General features: G+C 42.7%; 4 protein-coding genes across 4 annotated transcripts; all 4 read right to left on the bottom strand.

Annotated features, from left to right (window-relative positions):
* Positions 1-721: 721 nt before the first annotated feature.
* Positions 722-4097, bottom strand: LOC115970599. The gene is made up of 3 exons (XM_031090206.1): positions 3789-4097; positions 2212-2361; positions 722-2110 (listed from the first exon to the last, which is right to left on the bottom strand). Exons 1-3 carry the CDS (start codon positions 4095-4097, stop codon positions 722-724), a joined length of 1848 nt encoding a protein of 615 aa, XP_030946066.1.
* Positions 4098-4231: 134 nt separating this feature from the next.
* Positions 4232-4936, bottom strand: LOC115970598. Its single transcript, XM_031090205.1, has one exon. The coding sequence runs from the start codon at positions 4934-4936 to the stop codon at positions 4232-4234; it is 705 nt and encodes a 234-aa protein (XP_030946065.1).
* Positions 4937-10467: 5531 nt separating this feature from the next.
* Positions 10468-14420, bottom strand: LOC115970597. The gene is made up of 5 exons (XM_031090204.1): positions 13386-14420; positions 12355-13211; positions 11706-12255; positions 10716-11057; positions 10468-10632 (listed from the first exon to the last, which is right to left on the bottom strand). The coding sequence occupies exons 1-5, from the start codon at positions 14418-14420 to the stop codon at positions 10468-10470; spliced, it is 2949 nt and encodes a 982-aa protein (XP_030946064.1).
* Positions 14421-14486: 66 nt separating this feature from the next.
* Positions 14487-15608, bottom strand: LOC115970596. Its single transcript, XM_031090203.1, has one exon. It carries the CDS (start codon positions 15606-15608, stop codon positions 14487-14489), a length of 1122 nt encoding a protein of 373 aa, XP_030946063.1.
* Positions 15609-17862: the final 2254 nt, after the last annotated feature.

Genomic DNA, 17862 nt, shown 5'->3' with positions numbered 1-17862 from the left:
AGTATTAATTTTCCCAAAACAGGTGGTCCAAGGAACTAGGCATAGCTAAGATTCTGTTTAATACTTAAAATAATAATTGAAAGTTATCAATTTTCCCAAGGCGTGTGGTTCGAGGAGCTAGGCATGGCCAAGGTTCAGTTTGATACTTAGATAGATGTTAATAATGTATGACACATAATACATCAAACCCAAATAGGGTGAAGGAAGTTTTTATTAATAATAATACCTCTTAAGGTTATTTACATTACAAGGGCGTGGTACAGGTTTTTCCTCTAGATCCTCTAGATAATAGGCACCTATCCCGGTCGTCGATGTGATACGATATGGCCCTTCCCAGTTGGGTCCCAATTTTCCGTATGCTAGGTTCTTTGCAGTTCCTAGGACTTTTCTTAAGACCAAGTCTCCAACCATTAGTGGCCTTAACTTTACATTGGCATTATACCACTGCTTGAGCTTGTTTTGATAGTAGGCCAATTGGATCATGGCGCTTTCTCTTCGTTCTTCAATTAAGTCCAAGCTCTTCTCCAATAGCTAAAGGAATTACGGCCTCGGTCCCAAAAGTCATAGAGAAGGGCGTCTCCCCTTTGGACCTTCGAGGTGTAGTCTGGTAAGTCCATAGGACATGTGATAGCTCTTCTTCCCATTTCCCCTTTGCGTCATCTAGTTTCTTTTTAAGTCCATTTACTATGACTTTGTTGATAGCCTCGACCTGCCCATTTCCCTATGGATACGTCGGGGTAGAATATCTATTCATTATGCCTAGTTCACAACAATATCTTCTAAAGGCTTTACTATCGAATTGAAGTCCATTCTCTGAGATGAGAGTACGAGGGATTCCAAACCTAGTGACAATATTTTTCCAAAGGAATTTTTTGACATCCATATCCCTGATATTTGCCAAAGGTTCAACTTCAACCCACTTAGTGAAATAATTCCTACCCACTAACAAATACCTCTTATTCCCTACTGCCTTAGGGAAAGGGCTTACAATATCCAAACTCCACTGAGCAAAAGGCCAAGGGCTTGATAGAGGATTGATGACTCCTCCTAGTTGGTGAATGTTTGGTGCAAACCTTTGGCATTGGTCACACTTCTTCACATATTCCTGTGCTTCTTCCTGCATGTTTGGCCACCAATAACCTTGTGTGAAGGCCCTATGAGATAAAGATCTGCCCCCCGTGTGGCTTCCACAAATCCCTTCATGTAACTCTTCCAGGAGCAGCTCAACTGCTTTAGGGTGTACGCATAGCAGGTATGGGCCAGAGAAGGATCTTTTATACAACTTTTGGTCCATGGACAGCCAGAATTGAGAAGCTTTTCTCCGTATCTTGTCGGCTTCAAACTTACTTTCAGGCAGGACGTCTTCCTTAAGAAATAACACAATAGGGTCCATCCAACTAGGTCCCACCCTTATTTGGTGAATGTGGACCACATTCCTTCCCATCTTAGAGGGTTTGCACAAGTCTTCCACAAGGATTATCCTAGGTAAGCCCTGTGCAGAGGATGTTGCCAGTTTGGCGAGAGAGTCCGCATGGGCATTCCTACTTCTAGGAACTTGTGATAAAACAAAAGACTTAAATCTAGACTGTAAGTGTCTAACCTGGCTTAAATATTCCTGCATTCTGGGATGTCTTGCCTCCAACTCCCCTTGGTCTTGGCCTACAACTAGCCTTGAGTTAGAGAAAATCTCCACTGTTTTTCCGCTCATCTTCTGAACCATGGTCATCCCTACTAACAGAGTTTCGTACTCGGCCTCATTGTTTGTAGACGAGAATCCCAATCTTAGGGACTTTTCAATTGTGATCTTCTTTGGAGATATTAGAACGAGTCCCACCCCATATCCTCTGTGATTAGTTGCACCATCAACGTAGACCATCCATGGTAAGGGTACTTGCAAGGACATTACGCCAACCGATTTTTCATCCATGTTTCGCTCTTCTAATTCATCTTCTGATGGGGTCTTGGCAAACTCGGCCACCAGGTCGGCGAGGACTTGACCCTTAACGGAGGTGCAGGGCATATATTTGATATCAAAAGCCCTTAGGATCGTGCCCCATTTAGTAATTCTCCCTGTGTAGTTAGCGCTTCGAAGTAGAGATCTGATCGAGAGCTGAGTTAGGACAACAACCGTGTGTGATTGGAAATAATGGGGAGCTTACGTGTGCCATGCACCACTGCCAAAATGGTCTTGTCCAGTGGTAAGTAACAGACCTTGGCCTCGTGTAGTGATTTGCTCACGTAATAAATTGGCCTTTGTACACCACTATCTACCCGTATTAACACCAAACTCACCGCATGGGATGCCACTGCTATGTAGACAAACAAAACTTCATCCACCTCAGGGCTGGACATGATAGGCGGCTGAGACAAATATTCTTTCAACTGCTGGAAAGCCAGGACACACTCCTCGGTCCATTCAAACCCCTTTCACTTGCTTACAACTTAAAGAAATGTCTACACCTGTCAACTAACTGAGAGATGAATCGGTTTAGAGCAGCGGTCATCCTCGTAAACTTCTAAACCTCTTTAGGATTTCGGGGTGGTTGCAGATTGTTGATCACCTTAATCTGGTTAGGATTGACTTCAATTCTGCGGTGTGTGACCATGTAGCCTAAAAATTTGCCTGACCCGACACCAAAAGAATACTTGGAAGCATTAAGTCGTAGTTTATGTTTCCTTAAGATAGCAAAAATATTCCCGAGGTCATTAACATGTTTGGACTCTGCCTTACTTTTTACTACCATATCATCGATATAAATTTCAATGTTTTTTCCTAACTGTGGTTCAAACATCCTAGTCATCATCTTTTGGTAGGTAGCCCCTGCATTCTTCAAACCAAAGGGCATTACTTTGTAATGGTAGTTTCTCATAGGTGTGACAAAAGTTATCCTTTCTTGGTCGTCCAAAGCTAAAGGTATCTAATGGTACCCTTGAAAGGCATTCAGAAAGCTCATTCGAGGATGGCCTACAATTGCGTCCACCAGCTAGTCAATCCGAGGCATAGGGAAAGGGTCTTTTGGGCATGCTTTGTTCAAGTCTGTAAAATCTACACATACACATCACTTCCCCGTCTTCTTCTTTACCATCACGGTGTTGGCCAGCCATTCAGGGTAAAAAACCTCTTTAATAGCCCCAGCCTGCTTAAGTTTCATCACCTCGTCCTTTACAACATCCGAATGTTCCTTGGACAAACGTCGAGATGGTTGCTTCCTGGGGGTGGCAGATGGACTGACATTCAGATGATGGCAGATGAAGCTTGGATCCACTCCCGAAGCTTCGTAAGCATTCCAAGCGAATATATCAATGTTCTTCTTGAGAAACACTACTAGGTCCTTTTTCTCTTGAGGTGGCAATTAAGCTCCAACCTGAAAAAACTTTTTCGGATTGTCACCAACGGGAAATTTCTCTAAATCCTCACACTTGGCCTCCTTGGCTAGCCCCTTCGCAGGTAATTCCGAAGACTTTGACTACTATAAACCTTCCTTGACCGTGGCCAAGGACTCAATTGCTAGCTGATGCAAAATTGTAGACTTGAGGCACTACTTAGCCATGGATTGGTTCCCGACCAGCTCCTTAATCCGGTATCCGGACGGATACTTCACATTTTGATGTAGAGTTGATGAAACAGCACCCATAGTATGAAGCCAAAGTTTAGCCACAATAGTCGTGTAGGGGGAGTATGCATCCACCACTATGAAGTCCACTTCCACTACCCCTACCCCTGAGTCGGCTTGTACGGGCAATCTAATCTAGCCCCTTAGGGTAACAAGCTTCCTATCAAAACTTACCAAAGGCGAATCATAAGCTGTCAAGTCTTCAGGTTTTAAGTTTAATCCTCTGTACAAGTCAAGATACATGACTTCTACACAACTGCCCTGGTCCACCATTACTCTCTTCACATCATACCCCTTTATTCTAAGGGTGATCACTAAAGCGTCATCATGTGGTTGGATAGTTCCAATCTTGTCTTCGTCCGAGAAACTCAACGAAGGTCGGATTTCTAATCTAGCTCTCTTTGGCTTGGAGTTGGGGTCCTCGGATGGTGATTTGGCCATAGACATCACCCTGGCAGGATGAGAACCGGTTCTCCCAGGCATAGTAAAAATGACATTGATTGTACCCAATGGGGGCCTTGAAGAAGCATTCTCCTAAGCCCCTGACCGTTGGATTGGTACAGAAATTGTTGCAACCTCCCCTCCTTAACCAGTTGCTCCAGATGGTTCCACAATGTTTAACAATCCTCGATGGTATGTCCCCTGTCTTGGTGGTATTGGCAATGGAGGCTTTGGTTGCGCCTCAAAGGATCTCCACTCATCTTGTTCAGCCATTTGAAATACGGCTCGTTCTTGATCTTCTCTAAAACTTGATGCACCAATTCTCGAAACACGGTGTTTACCACTTGAGGGGCTACAGGCCCAGATTGTTCGGTAAAATCTCTCCGGGGTCTGTTATTATTGTAGCAATTCGACCTGAAATCCCTCATCTCCTGAGGGATAACCTTGTCCTTCCCCTTAACTTGCTGCTGATCTTTCTTAACCCTCTTATACTTGTCAATCCGATCTATGAGTTGGCGTATACTAGTAACAGGTTTCCCCGTCAAAGACTTCCTTAGGCCATGCTCGGCAGGCAGGCCGAGCTTGAAAGTACTGATGGCTATGTCTTCAAAATCACCATCTATCTCATTGAACATCTCCCAATATCTGTCAGAGTACGTTTTCAGAGTTTCTCCTTCTCTCATGGACAGAGATAGCAAGGAAGCCAAAGGACGAGGAGCTCTACTACACATAATAAAACGAGAACCAAACATTTGGGTGAGTTCCTTAAAGGAATCAATGGAACCTGCCTTCAAACCATCAAACCACCTCATCGCCACAGGCCCTAGACTGGATGGGAAAACCTTGCACATCAAAGCTTCATTCTTGGAATGCACAGCCATCTTTTGATTAAAATGGCTAACATGCTCAACAGGGTCCGTTCTGCCGTTATACAAGGTAAAAGTGGGTTGAATGAACCGCCGAGGAAGTCTCCCTTCCCCAATCCAGCGTCTGAAGGGCGATTTGGAAATTTTGGCTTAAGGAAGAGAGACTTCTTTCTTGTCCAGTCAAGGGGGAGAAATATCTTTAACCTTTGCCTCCCTTACCCTAATTGGGCCATACTGAATCTTGGAGACACCCAAAGCTTCTAAAGGGGGTTTGGCTCCTTCACCCTCACCCTAGCCATGACCATTTCACTCCCTAAATCTCAGTCACTCTCATAGTAGGGACTTTGGGAACGTTTGGGGAGTTAGAAACCTGAAAAACTCAAGGGTCTACGAATAAAGGGGGATGATCTCCTACCATGCGTCTTATATTGGGGGTAAATCTGGAGGCAATCAATTTGCCCCAAATCTCCAAGAAGGAATTACAAACGAGATAAATCTCGCTCAAATTCCAAAGTAGTTTTCAGCCGTTGGATTTATGTCACCTCATGAAAAGACCATAATTAAAGCGCGCCTCGTGTACCGAAACGATAGGAACGCGGTTTGGATAGACTAAAAGAATGTCTCACAGCTAGGAACGCGCCTCAGGAAAGCGAAGAGACTCTGGCATTAATGGAGGAGAAGACTTGGCAAGCCGTGACAGAGGCCCGATGACACCAAAACCCTCATCTCTGTTCGAGGAGCCGGACAGCAGGATTTTGAGGGGCTATTGTGGGGGGAAAAGACTAGTAGGCCCATGTCAGTGCCTACGTTGGGCCAAGGGCCCAGCCTAAGGAAAAACCCCTCCTCGGCCATAGGGAGGAAAAACCCCTCCTCGGCCATGTGAAAATCCTCCTCGGCATGGATGTGGCCGAGGATAAAGGAGACAACCTGCCATTGGTAGTGACACTCCAAATCATTCTACGGAACAGGAAAAGTACTAAAGTAGAAAAGGACAGCAGAGAAAATGGAAATGTTAGAGGGAAAAGCTGCCACGACTACATTCAGTGCCTTGTGCCTGGTATAGCCATGCCTTTCTCCTTTACAACCACTCCCAACAACTGGAGGGAATGGCTGATGGGACAAGTACTTACCCAAGGAACCCCATTCAAAAAAAGGAGAACGACTATAAAAAGGGAGGGGAAGGAGACAGAAGGCGGGGCTGAGACCCCCCTAACATACTAGAGACACCAGGAAAAGCTCCCCGAACCGTGTCGAGGACCAATCCTCTCCAGTAAACTCAGTCCATCTCAGTTTGATCATGAAGAACACCGTGATAACCATTGTCCATGCACTAAAGCCTAGCTCTTTGGCCCACTCTCTACAAATTCATTGTATCGGGCTCATTGGTCTAAGGTCCTATGCATCTTGGGCTTGAGTTGAAAAACGTGACTCTACAGATAATATTTAACAATAATTTAATTTAGATAAAACTTTAACATTTAAGTTTTAGAAATTTAAATTCTACTCCAATTAATGGTCTATTATCAAAAATTTCATATATATATATATATATATATATAAAGTCATTGTTTTTTGAGATAATCTCTCTTAACCGATAAAGCCATCCATATAATTAAATTATCAAAAATACACCCTAACAATGGACACCCATTTAAATTATTGATTCTCTTAAGTAAGTTTTTAATTTTTTTTGTTATATTCTCTGATAGCGATCAAGGATTCAGTTAGTTGAACAGCACGGATCACGATGGTGTTGAGGGCCTGAAAGATAAGAAATAAGAGATCAGAGGAGACCGAGGTTGGCCGGTCAAAATCCCTCCGATGATGAAGTTAGCAATTCTTCTCCTAAAGAAATATTAGCCTTTTCTTGTCGGAGATTCATCCCCTTTTATAGGTTTAGGAAACGGTTATCCGTTGGATAACTTCCCCCTATTTCACGGAGTCCGGAGCGTACAACTTGATAACCACTACAGCGGTTATCTTTTCATGTCAAAACTGCCTTGGTCTCGTCCTAAGTGCTGTTGGACAAGAAATGGTACGTCAGTCAGTAGACGCCATCCAAAGGTTTCCACGGACGACAGGCGGGTAGTCTATGCCTTGTGAACTAAGGACGACTTACCTTTTCTATGGACGACATCCATGGACGAATAAGGAGTTGGCTATTTTTTAGACACCATCAGTTGCCCCCTTGTCCATGGGTCGTCTTAAGGATAATTTAGGCAATTTACAAAATGTGTACTTTATGCCACGTGTCAACATCTAACTGATAAACTGATGCGTCTGGTTATTTTTTCGAGGACTATGCCACGTGTCACACTTTGGTTGGCTGTGTCGTTTAGCATCCCAAAGTTTACAGCCTATAAATAGTAGAATTCCTCCAGTGCCCTTCACATTTCTGAGATTTCCTTCCCTGAGCATCCTCGTTTTAGCGCCTCGTCTAGAAGTATCGTCTCGTCCTTAATTTCCTCATCTAGATTTCAGGTATTTCTTTACTCCTCGTTCTCAGATTTTAAGTTTTCCTAAAATGTCTGAGATCATTCTTTCCTCGTCTAGTAATAGTTTGGGCAAAGCCATAGACGAGTATCATGACCCAAGTAGTTTTAGTGGCTTTAGTGATAGTAGTAATAACAGTACTAGTAGTGGAGGAAACACCACGGACAAGTATGTGTCCGGCGTCCCTGGGGTACCTTTAGAGGTTTTCCAAGGACTCAAGACGAGGAGTGAGTCTGGATCCCAAGCAGGTACAAGTGCCCCCTCGTCCACAGTTCAGGACGAGGTTGAGGTAGTGTATAGTTGTGCCATAGGAATGGAATCCAAGACGGATGATAGGAGATTAGATTTGCTTAAAAAATGGTACCAAATCCCAGACGACCTCAACCCTAGGTTAGCAGTTTGTGGGGAGTGGTGTTGTCAACCACGTTTTGGGGTAGGTATTTACGAAGCCTATCTTTTCGGTGGATTTAGGTTACCTTTAAATGCTTTTGCCAGAGAATTACTCACTAGGTTAGGTATAGGTGTTTGTCAGCTTATCCCCAATGCGTGAAGGTTAATCGTCTCCATGCAAGTTATGTGGAGGGAGGTATTTGAGGGGAACCGTCCTCTGACTGTGGACGAGTTCCTCTACTGTTACAAGCCTTCTGAGATCAATCAGTCCCTTAGCTTTTATCAATTCATAGCCAGAGGGAAGGATTATAGATTGATTAAGTCCATAGTTTCCTCGGATAGGAACTGGAAGACGGAGTTCTTCTTTGTCTCAGGTTTCTGGGCTGGACGCCCGCTCAAGGTCTCTCAAGACCCATTTCCTCCCTACACAGGAGAGTTAGGGAACCTTTGTCCTGAAGGTATGTTTGTGTTTGTCATTTTACTGTGTTGTAATTACCTTTGTAGACGGCTATATAATAATAATAAATTTTTTTTTTTGCAGGTGCTGGACGACCTCACTTAGGCAGGTTTCATATTGAAAGAATTCAAAAGGTTCGTCTATTCACTGATAGGGCTTTCCATTCTTTGGTAAGCCTCCAACGTCTTGCCACTTGGGGTTTGGGTCCCAACCTGTCCAGTGAAGCCCTTGCACACGAGCTCACCATTCGTAGACATAAGTCCGTATAATTGTTTCCCTTTCTTCCTTTTTTTTTTTTTTTTTTTTTTTTTTTTTTTTTTTTTCACCTTTCTTTTCAGGAATAGCTACAATGAAGGAAAACAAGGGTAAAGAAGTTTTGGACGAGGCTGCTGTTGCTGGGCAGGACGCACCACCTCAGTCTCACTCGTCCGTAGGTGAGAAAAGAAAAAACTTGTCACTGGGAGTTGACCTGGGGAATCTTCCCAGCAGGCGCAGGGAGAAAAAGGTCAAGCATAAGTTGTACAAGCCCAAGGACATTCGTTCATGAGCCTGAAAACGTCCAGATCCTTGACTCTGAGCCCGAAGATTCACTCATGCAAGTCCCGTCCACAGTCAAGGCGCCGTCCACGTCTCAGCCTTCTCCCCAAGCACCTCAATACCTCATTGGGAACGAGGATTTGGCTTGGGAAAGATTTAGGATGGCTGTGACTGATGCAAACGTGTCTGCCTGTTATAACATGTCTCTGAAGGACTTCGAGCATTCTGGGGTTCATGATCTTTTCAAGGTATGTATTTTTATTTTTATTTTATTTTGTGTCTCGTCTCTCTTTTTTAAGCTTCCTAACTAAACCACAATTTAGGCCATGTCCAAGTTCATCGCTGCGTCCAGGCAAGCAACTGATCTGGACAAGACGAGGGTCCTGTTAGAGAAGAGAATCAAGGAGGTGAAGGACGATAGCAAGCGGTGGGCTGAGGCAGCTGCTAAGGCCAATGAAGGGGCAAAGGAGCTGCAAAATCAGATTGTAGAGCTAAAGAATGATATGGTGGAGAAGGACGCTCGTCTTGATCACTTGCAAAAGAAGAACGACGAGCTGAGTGATCTTCTCAAGAAGGCGAAGGAAGACGTAGTTGCAGAGTTCAAGGCGTCCAAGCAGTTCACTGATCTGCTAAATACCAACTATGCAGCTGGGTTTGAGGACTTCAGGATAGACGCTGTAGAGAACTTCCCCAACATTGATTTCAGCTCTATCAAGCTCAATCTTAGTGGTGCTCCTACCAGCTCCCTCCTCCAGACGAGCTTAGAAGATGTTAATGTGGAGGATGATGCTACAACTCAGCCACTCCAGGACGAGCAGAACATAGACGCCCCACCAGCTTGATGCTCTTTTTTTGTTATTTTTAAGACTTGATGTAACTTTCTATTTATCTCATCCTTAGTTTCAGGATGAGTTATCATGTAACTTGAGGGTGTTTGGACGTTGGTCGTCCACCCTTTAAACAATTGTGTTTTCTTTTTTGTTATATCAAGGACGAAAGTTATGCTTTTGTTTTAAAATTTCTACTCGTCCATGAGGGTGATATCTTATGAAGTGCTTGGAACTTTCTACTCGTCTTGGTGAAATCCCAAGTATCAACATCACCTGTCTTGAGACTTCGCCTCTTTTTTGATTATTTCTCTAATGCAAGACTTTACATTCGTCCATAAGCTTAATTACTCTAGAACGTTCTTGGTTAATAAACCAGAACATTGTCTTTGCATGTATCCGTCCATGTGTGGACGTGTAAATCTCATCCGTTATTTCAGGTGAGCTTTTTGGACGTAGTATTGTTCGTCTGTGTGTGGACGTACTATTTTCCATCCCGTCTATTTCAGGGACGGATGTTTTGTGGATGTGCCATTTCAAGGAAAATTTTCTCGTCTACATTTGGGCGTGCATACATTTCCCTTGTTTGTTGAAGTTATATCCCCGCGTCCAGAGAGTTTCCTCGTCTTGGGCTTTTCAGCCTTGTGGTGGGTTAGTTCGAATGAAAATAGCATGGAGACTAGGAATTTACACAATACTTTGTACATAACATAAATATTGTTTACAGATAAGGCATATACATATATTTATGCCTTTCTTTTTTATTAAGTACAAGCTCCATAATTTCGTCCATAAACACCACAACATAAATAGTAAAATAGCAGTTCCAAACACAAACAACATTAAATATAAGTAGAATCATAAGTCTGCAGACAAGGTCCAGCCTCGTCCATGGCCATACTTCCGTCTAGGCTAACTTTTACTGATAGTACTTCCTCAAGTGCTCCACGTTCCAAGGGTGCTCCAGTTTCCTCCCGTCCAGGGCCTCCAAGTAGTAGGATCCTTGCCTTTTACAGTTGATAACTCTATAGGGTCCTTCCCAATTCGGGCCCAATTTCCCATGTGCTGGGTTCTTGGTTGCCAAAGAAACCTTTCTCAGGACGAGATCTCCTATGTTGAAACGTCTTGGTTTCACTATTGCATCATATTGCCTAGCCATGAGGTTCTTGTACTTTACTGTCCTGTATTCTACATCTGCCCTTACCTCGTCTACTAGATCAAGGTTCAGACGGAGTTGCTCCTCATTGTCCTTATCTTGATACATCATCACCCTGTGATTGGCCATATGTACCTCTGCAGGTATGACTGCTTCGCTTCCATAAGCTAGCTTGAAAGGAGTTTCCCCCGTAGGGGTTCTCACCGTCGTCCTGTAGGCTCGTAGAACACCAAGCAACTCATCTGGCCATACCCCCTTTGCCCCCTCAAGCCGGGTCTTGATGATTTTCAACAAGGATCGGTTTGCCACTTCAGCTTGGCCATTTGCTTGAGGATGAGCGGGTGAGGAATAGTGATTCTGTATTCCAAAGTGTGCGCAGAAGTCCCTAAAGAGTGCGTTGTCAAACTGTCGTCCGTTATCAAATACCAATACCTTGGACACTCCGAATCTGCACACAATGTTCTTCCATACGAAATGCTTAACATTTTGTTGTGTGATTGTTGCCAACGGTTCAATTTCCACCCATTTTGTGAAGTAATCGATGCCCACAACTAGAAATTTCATCTGCCTTATGCCCTGAGGAAAGGGACCCAAAATGTCTAGTCCCCATTGTGCAAAGGGCCACGGTGCCATCATCGGGGTGAGGTACTCTGACGGTTGTCTGGGGACGTTACTAAACCGTTGACACTGGTCGCAGACCTTGACGTATGCTTTAGCATCAGCTTGCATGTTTGGCCAGTAATACCCTGCACGGACGACCTTGTGGACAAGGGACCTAGCTCTTGAGTGATTGCCACACACTCCTTCATGAACTTCCCTCAATACATAGTTTGCTTCGTCCGGAGCCAAGCACCTAAGGTAAGGTTGAGAAAAGCCCCTCTTGTATAGCACTTCGTTCATAAGTACGTATCTAGCCGATCTCACCCTCAACTTCCTTGCTTCGTCTTTCTCTTCTGGTAGTTGTCCGTCTTTCAAGTATGATATAATCGGGGTCATCCAATTTCCTCTATTCTCCACCTGTTGTACTTCTGGAACATCTATGCTTGGCATGTACTGAATTTCACCAGACTCGTCTACAGATTCATTTGCTGAGGCTTCTTTTGCTATAGTATTAGCTTCCACGTTTTTCTCCCTTGGGATTTGAATAAATTTAGCTTTTTCAAATCTTTTCATAAGGCGCATCAGCTTGCTAAGGTATTTCCTCATCCGTTCCTCCTTTGCCTCATACATTCCATTTACTTGCCCCATGACCAATTGAGAATCCCCCAGGACGAGTATAGTAGCCAATTCTAGCCCTTTGAGAAGGGCTTCATACTCGACTTCATTATTAGTTGCTTGGTACTGTAGAAGAACCTTATGTCTCAATTTGTCTCCTTCTGGGGATTGTAAAACCACACCAATTCCACCTACATGTTTTGTAGATGATCCATCCACATGGACGACCCACCTCTCACTGCCTTCTGTTTCATCATGACTTGGGGTAAATTCCGCAATGAAATCCGCTAATGCTTGAGCTTTTATAGCATTCCTTGGTTGATATCTGATGTCAAATTCACTGAACTCGACGGCTCACTGAGTCAATCGTCCTGCAGCTTCCAGTCTATTCATCGCCTTCTTGAGCGGATGATCTGTCATGACATTGATGATATGGGCCTGGAAATAATGCCTCAGGTTCCTGGAAGTGGTGATCAATGCGAAGGCTAACTTCTCCATTTGTGGGTACCGTCCTTCCGCTCCCCTCAATGCCTTACTCGTATAGTACACGGGTCTTTGCACTTTATCTTCTTCTCTTATCAGTGCTGAGCTCACGGCATGTGGGGTTACTGCAAGATATAAATATAACTCCTCTCCTACTACGGACGGACTCAGCAATGGTGCCATGGTAAGGTATGTCTTCAGATCGTCGAAAGCTTTCTGACATTCATCGGTCCATTCGAATGCTTTTCTAAGAACCTTGAAAAATGGTAAACACTTGTCAGTGGCTTTAGAGACAAGCCTGTTGAGTGCAGCAACTCGTCCAGTAAGGGACTGGATTTCTTTGGTATTCTGTGGGGGCTTCATGTCCAGAATTACTTGAATTTTATCAGGATTTGCTTCAATTCCCCTGTGGGAGACCATAAAGCCAAGGAATTTCCCTGATGATACTCCGAAAGCACATTTGCTAGGGTTCAGCTTCATGTGATATTGTCTCAGTGTGTCAAATGTCTCCTGCAAGTCGTCTAGATGCCTTCCTTCATCCTGACTCTTCACTAGCATGTCATCTACGTAAACTTCCACATTCCGCCCAATTTGTGGACGGAACATGTGGTTGACCAATCTCTGATATGTTGCCCCTGCGTTCTTTAAGCCAAATGGCATCACCTTATAACAGAATAAGTCCTGGCTGGTGACGAATGATATTTTCTTTTGGTCTGCCTCGTCCATCCTTATCTGATTATATCCAGAAAAAGCATCCATGAAACTAAGCAACTTATGGCCTGCAGTTGAGTCTACCAGCTGGTCAATGCGCGGCAACGGATAACTATCTTTGGGGCAAGCCTTGTTCAAGTTAGTGAAATCTACGCACATTCTCCACTTGCCGTTCGCCTTCTTGACCATTACTACATTGGCCAACCAATCCGGGTAATACACTTCCCTAATAAACCTCGCCACCATCAACTTTTGAACCTCGTCTTTTATAGCGCCGTCCCTCTCAGAGGCAAACACCCTCTTCTTTTGCCGCACTGGCTTGGAGGAAGGGCATACATTCAGGCGGTGGGTGATGACACTAGGATCTATACCCGACATGTCCTCATGGCTCCACGCAAACACATCAATATTTTTCTTCAAAAACTGGACAAGGTCCTTCTTAATCTCCTCTTCTAGATCTGCTCCAACCCTGGTACACTTCTCAGGGTTATCTTCATCCAGTGAAATATCTTCCAATGCTTTGGTAGGCTCTGCTACCATTCTCCTTTCTTCAATATTCATGGTTTGGACTTGTTCATCCATGGCCAGCATGACCAAGTAACATTCTCTTGCTGCCAGTTGGTCCCCTTGTACCTGCCCTACTCCGTGTTCTATTGAAAACTTGACTGATAGGTGATAAGTAGAGGTAATAGCCTTCCAACTATTCAAAGTTGGTCTTCCGATTATGGCATTATAGGAGGACGGATAGTCTACCACAAGGAAGATCACATTCTTGGTGATTTGTTGTGGGTATGCCCCTACTACCACTGATAAGGAAATAGTCCCCACGGGTTGTACCTTCATTCCACCAAAACCTACTAGGGGGGAGTTTACTGGACGAAGCTGGTCTCGTCCTAACCTTATTTGCTGAAAAGCAGGATAATACAGAATGTCCGCCGAGCTTCCGTTGTCCACCAACACTCTTCTAGTTGCGTAATCAGCAATCATTAAGGTGATGACGAGAGCATCATCGTGGGGGTGATGAATTCTCTCAGCATCTTCGTCCGTGAAGGTGATCGCTGGTTCGTCCGTGTACCTTGCTCTCGGAGATCGTCTAGAAAGCTGGATGCTCTGCACTACCTTCAAGTATGCTTTCTTGGACTTGGATGACTGGCCTGTCGAATTTCCTCCTATAATTACTCTTATTTCTCCGAGCGGTGGTCGTGACGATTCTTCCATCTTCCCTTTCATTTTCTCGTCCCTGTTTTCTCGTCCAAGGAAATTCCTCAGCTTCCCTTGCCTTATGAGATTTTCGATTTACTGCTTTAAATCGAAACACTCGTCTGTATCGTGGCCATGATCCCTATGGAAGCAACAATACTTGTTCCTATTGCGCTTATTGGGATCTCCCCTCATTTTCTCCGGCCACTTTAAGGAAGGATCATCCTTGATCTGCATAAGGACTTGCTCAAGTGGGATGTTCAAAGGGGTATACTGCTGGTTCCGTGCTGTAAAGCCCGGCTTCTTAGTGTCTCGGTCTTTCCTTTCTTCCATTTGTCCCTTCTTTGGACGAGGGCCTTGCTCCGAATGGCGACTAGGATTTGCGTCTACCCTCTTAGACCTCTTCCTCTTCTTAGCAATGATTGCGTCTTCTGCATTCATAAAATTTTGGGCCGAATGTACAAGTTCAGCCATGGACTGTGGCTCTTTTTCATAGAGCTTATGTATAAACAAATCTGAATTCACTCCATTATGGAAAGCCACCAATAAGAGCTTATCATCTACCTCATCCACACTCAGGGCTTCTCTGTTGAAGCGGGTAATGAACGACCGTAGACCCTCGTTCTCTCCCTGCTCTATGGTCAATAAACTAGACGAGGAACGCTTGTGTCTTTGTCCTCCTATGAAGTTATTAACAAACAACTTGCTCAACTCTTCAAAAGAACTCACCGAATTCGGGAGTATTTTGCTGAACCAAACCCGTGCTGGGCTCTTGAGGGTAGTAGGGAAGGCTCTGCACATTATTTCGTCGGGAACCCCTTGAAGATGCATGGTGGTCTTAAAGGTAGCAATGTGATCAAACGGGTCACATGTTCCATCGTACGAATCCAGAGAAGGCAGCTTAAACTTTAACGGTAGAGGGTGACCGTTGATGGAAGCCATAAAGGGGGAATTAGTTCGGTGAACCAGGTCTTCTATAGGATTTGTCCTTCTCATATTCTCTTTCATTTCCTCCATGACTCTTTTCATCTGGTCCATCTCTTCCTTCAAATGTGGCACCGCTCGTGAAGTGGTACCTCTTAACTGACTTCCAATCTCAGTGTTCTCTCTGTCATCATGACTTTGCGTTTGTCCTCCACCTTCACGTTCTTCACGCGTCTGCCTCCTTAGATTAATTTCCATTCTTAACTCTTGGTTCTGGCGAGTCAACTCCGCCATTGTGGCTGCCATGGATTGCACGTGTTGGACAGATGAAGTCTGCGTGGCCGGTGCAGATTGGCGGTCGCGGTGAGGGTTGCTTGAAGCATCTTTACTTCCCTAACGGCCTGGGGTGGTAGCCCTCAATCTGGTCCGTACCATCAACTTTTTGTCAAAGAGAAGAAAATTGTAAAACAATCTTCCCACAGATGGCACCAACTGATAGCGATCAAGGATTCAGTTAGTTGAACAGCACGGATCACGATGGTGTTGAGGGCCTGAAAGATAAGAAATAAGAGATCAGAGGAGACCGGGGTTGGCCGGTCAAAATCCCTCTGATGATGAAGTTAGCAATTCTTCTCCTAAAGAAATATAGTGTCTGGAAAAAAGAAATACTTAGCCTTTTCTTGTCGGAGATTCATCCCCTTTTATAAGTTTAGGAAACGGTTATCCGTTGGATAACTTCCCCCTATTTCACGGAGTCCGAAGCGTACAACTTGATAACCGCTACAGCGGTTATCTTTTCATGTCAAAACTGCCTTGGTCTCGTCCTAAGTGCTGTTGGATGAGAAATGGTACGTCAGTTAGTAGATGCCGTCCAGAGGTTTCCACGGACGACAGGCGGGTAGTCTATGCCTTGTGAACTAAGGACGACTTACCTTTTCTATGGACGACATCCATGGACGAATAAGGAGTTGGCTATTTTTTAGACACCATCATTCTCAATTTTTGAACTCTTTTGTGTATGGTTTGATTTTGGGTTTTGGTTATTATATTTAATTTGTGAGTGTGTTGATTTTTTTTTAATATAAAAAAATTAGACTATTATTAGGAAAAAAGTTGTATTGAGGAACTATTTTGTTTATTATTGTTTGTGGTGGCTAGATTATAGATTCAATATAACCCAAATATTGTTTTTGATGGCTAGATTATAGATTAAATATAATCCAAATAGAAATGATCAAACTCATTTCATATCTCGTATTAAGAAATTAACACAAAACACAAAGAGAATTTTCAAATATAAAAATAGATAAACACTGATAAAGTTCAAACTCTAAAAAATTAGAGTTTAAAGCAATTTTTTTATTAAAATTATTTACTTATTTTATACCTTATTATTATTTATTTAAAAATTTGTTTTAATTATTAAAAAAAAAATTAGCTTACATATGGAAATTCATCAAACTGTGCATCACATGGGAATAATACTAGTATTATTAATAAAAATTAAATCTTATAGGACTATCTCTTTCTTACCACATCATATCACTCTCCTTCATCAGCAAACAAAACCAAAAGCTGAAAAGCATGGTTGTAAGGCCAATCAAATCACGAGAGCGCGCGCGTGTATATATATATATATATTTATTTATTTATTTATGATTTCAATAATTTGTTATTAAAAATCATATTTTGAAATTCTCATTGTTGGATTACATGTTCTATATATTTTTAACATTTATGCCATCTGGATATTATTTATCATTCGATCCATAAGCTTATCTTTTATACATTATTTTAAACTACAAAAACTTAAATTTAAATAATTGATTGATGATATGACTATTGATCTTTGATCAACTTAAAATTTTGTAAGTGTGAAAAATATACAAAGATAATGAAATCCAACGTCAGATTTGTCAAAATTTGCATCAAATTAAAAAATATTGAATAATGTAATATTATTTAAAGTTATACAATGGGTAACTTGAACCCAACCCTATAAATATGTATTGATAATTCAATAATTAGAGGTGAGAGATTGGTAATAATCATTTGAAAATAAAACAGTAGCAATACACTCACATAAATTTGAGATATTCCGAAATTATACATTATGTATGACTAATTTAGGCATGGACACCCTGGTGTATGCCACATGAGTAATAAATTATCCTCTATTGTAGGATCTGACTATGTTTTTATTTTATTTTTATTTATGAGGAAAGACCAAGAACATTAAACACTTGGATATTTGGCTGGCAAGGAAAGGCCTTGAATTCTGACTAACTGAGAGAATTATAATGTATATTTGGTATTTTCTTTATTTGGGATGATTTGAACATTTTAAATTCTATCCATATTTTATTTTGCCAAGATCAACCATCCACGTATAATCTTTCTGTTAATCAGTTCTGTCTTTCGTATTGTGTTAATGAAATTTCATAAATCAATAAGTAAGAAAAATGTTGTGTTTATTGTTGTATATATAGGTATATACAAGGATAGGTTGTTGTAGGGTTAAGGGCCCAAATGGTATATTGGGCCTTGG

This window comes from Quercus lobata, chromosome 12, assembly GCF_001633185.2.
Source record: "Quercus lobata isolate SW786 chromosome 12, ValleyOak3.0 Primary Assembly, whole genome shotgun sequence".
Classification (NCBI taxonomy): domain Eukaryota; kingdom Viridiplantae; phylum Streptophyta; class Magnoliopsida; order Fagales; family Fagaceae; genus Quercus; species Quercus lobata.
The sequence above is the reverse complement of the archived record's forward strand: the minus strand, read 5'-3'. Positions and strand labels throughout refer to the sequence as shown.

Coding starts and splice junctions, on each gene's coding strand:
- LOC115970599 (XM_031090206.1), bottom strand. CDS start 4,097: ATGCCTGGGAGAACCGGTTCTCATCCTGCCAGGGTGATGTCTATGGCC. Junction 2,362..3,788: donor CAGCTTATGATTCGCCTTTG/GTAAGTTTTGAT, acceptor TATTTGTCTCAG/CCGCCTATCATGTCCAGCCC. Junction 2,111..2,211: donor AATCACTACACGAGGCCAAG/GTCTGTTACTTA, acceptor GTCCTAACTCAG/CTCTCGATCAGATCTCTACT.
- LOC115970598 (XM_031090205.1), bottom strand. CDS start 4,936: ATGGCTGTGCATTCCAAGAATGAAGCTTTGATGTGCAAGGTTTTCCCA.
- LOC115970597 (XM_031090204.1), bottom strand. CDS start 14,420: ATGAAAGGGAAGATGGAAGAATCGTCACGACCACCGCTCGGAGAAATA. Junction 13,212..13,385: donor ACCCGGATTGGTTGGCCAAT/GTAGTAATGGTC, acceptor GGATATAATCAG/ATAAGGATGGACGAGGCAGA. Junction 12,256..12,354: donor GCTGCAGGACGATTGACTCA/GTGAGCCGTCGA, acceptor ATTTACCCCAAG/TCATGATGAAACAGAAGGCA.
- LOC115970596 (XM_031090203.1), bottom strand. CDS start 15,608: ATGGCGGAGTTGACTCGCCAGAACCAAGAGTTAAGAATGGAAATTAAT.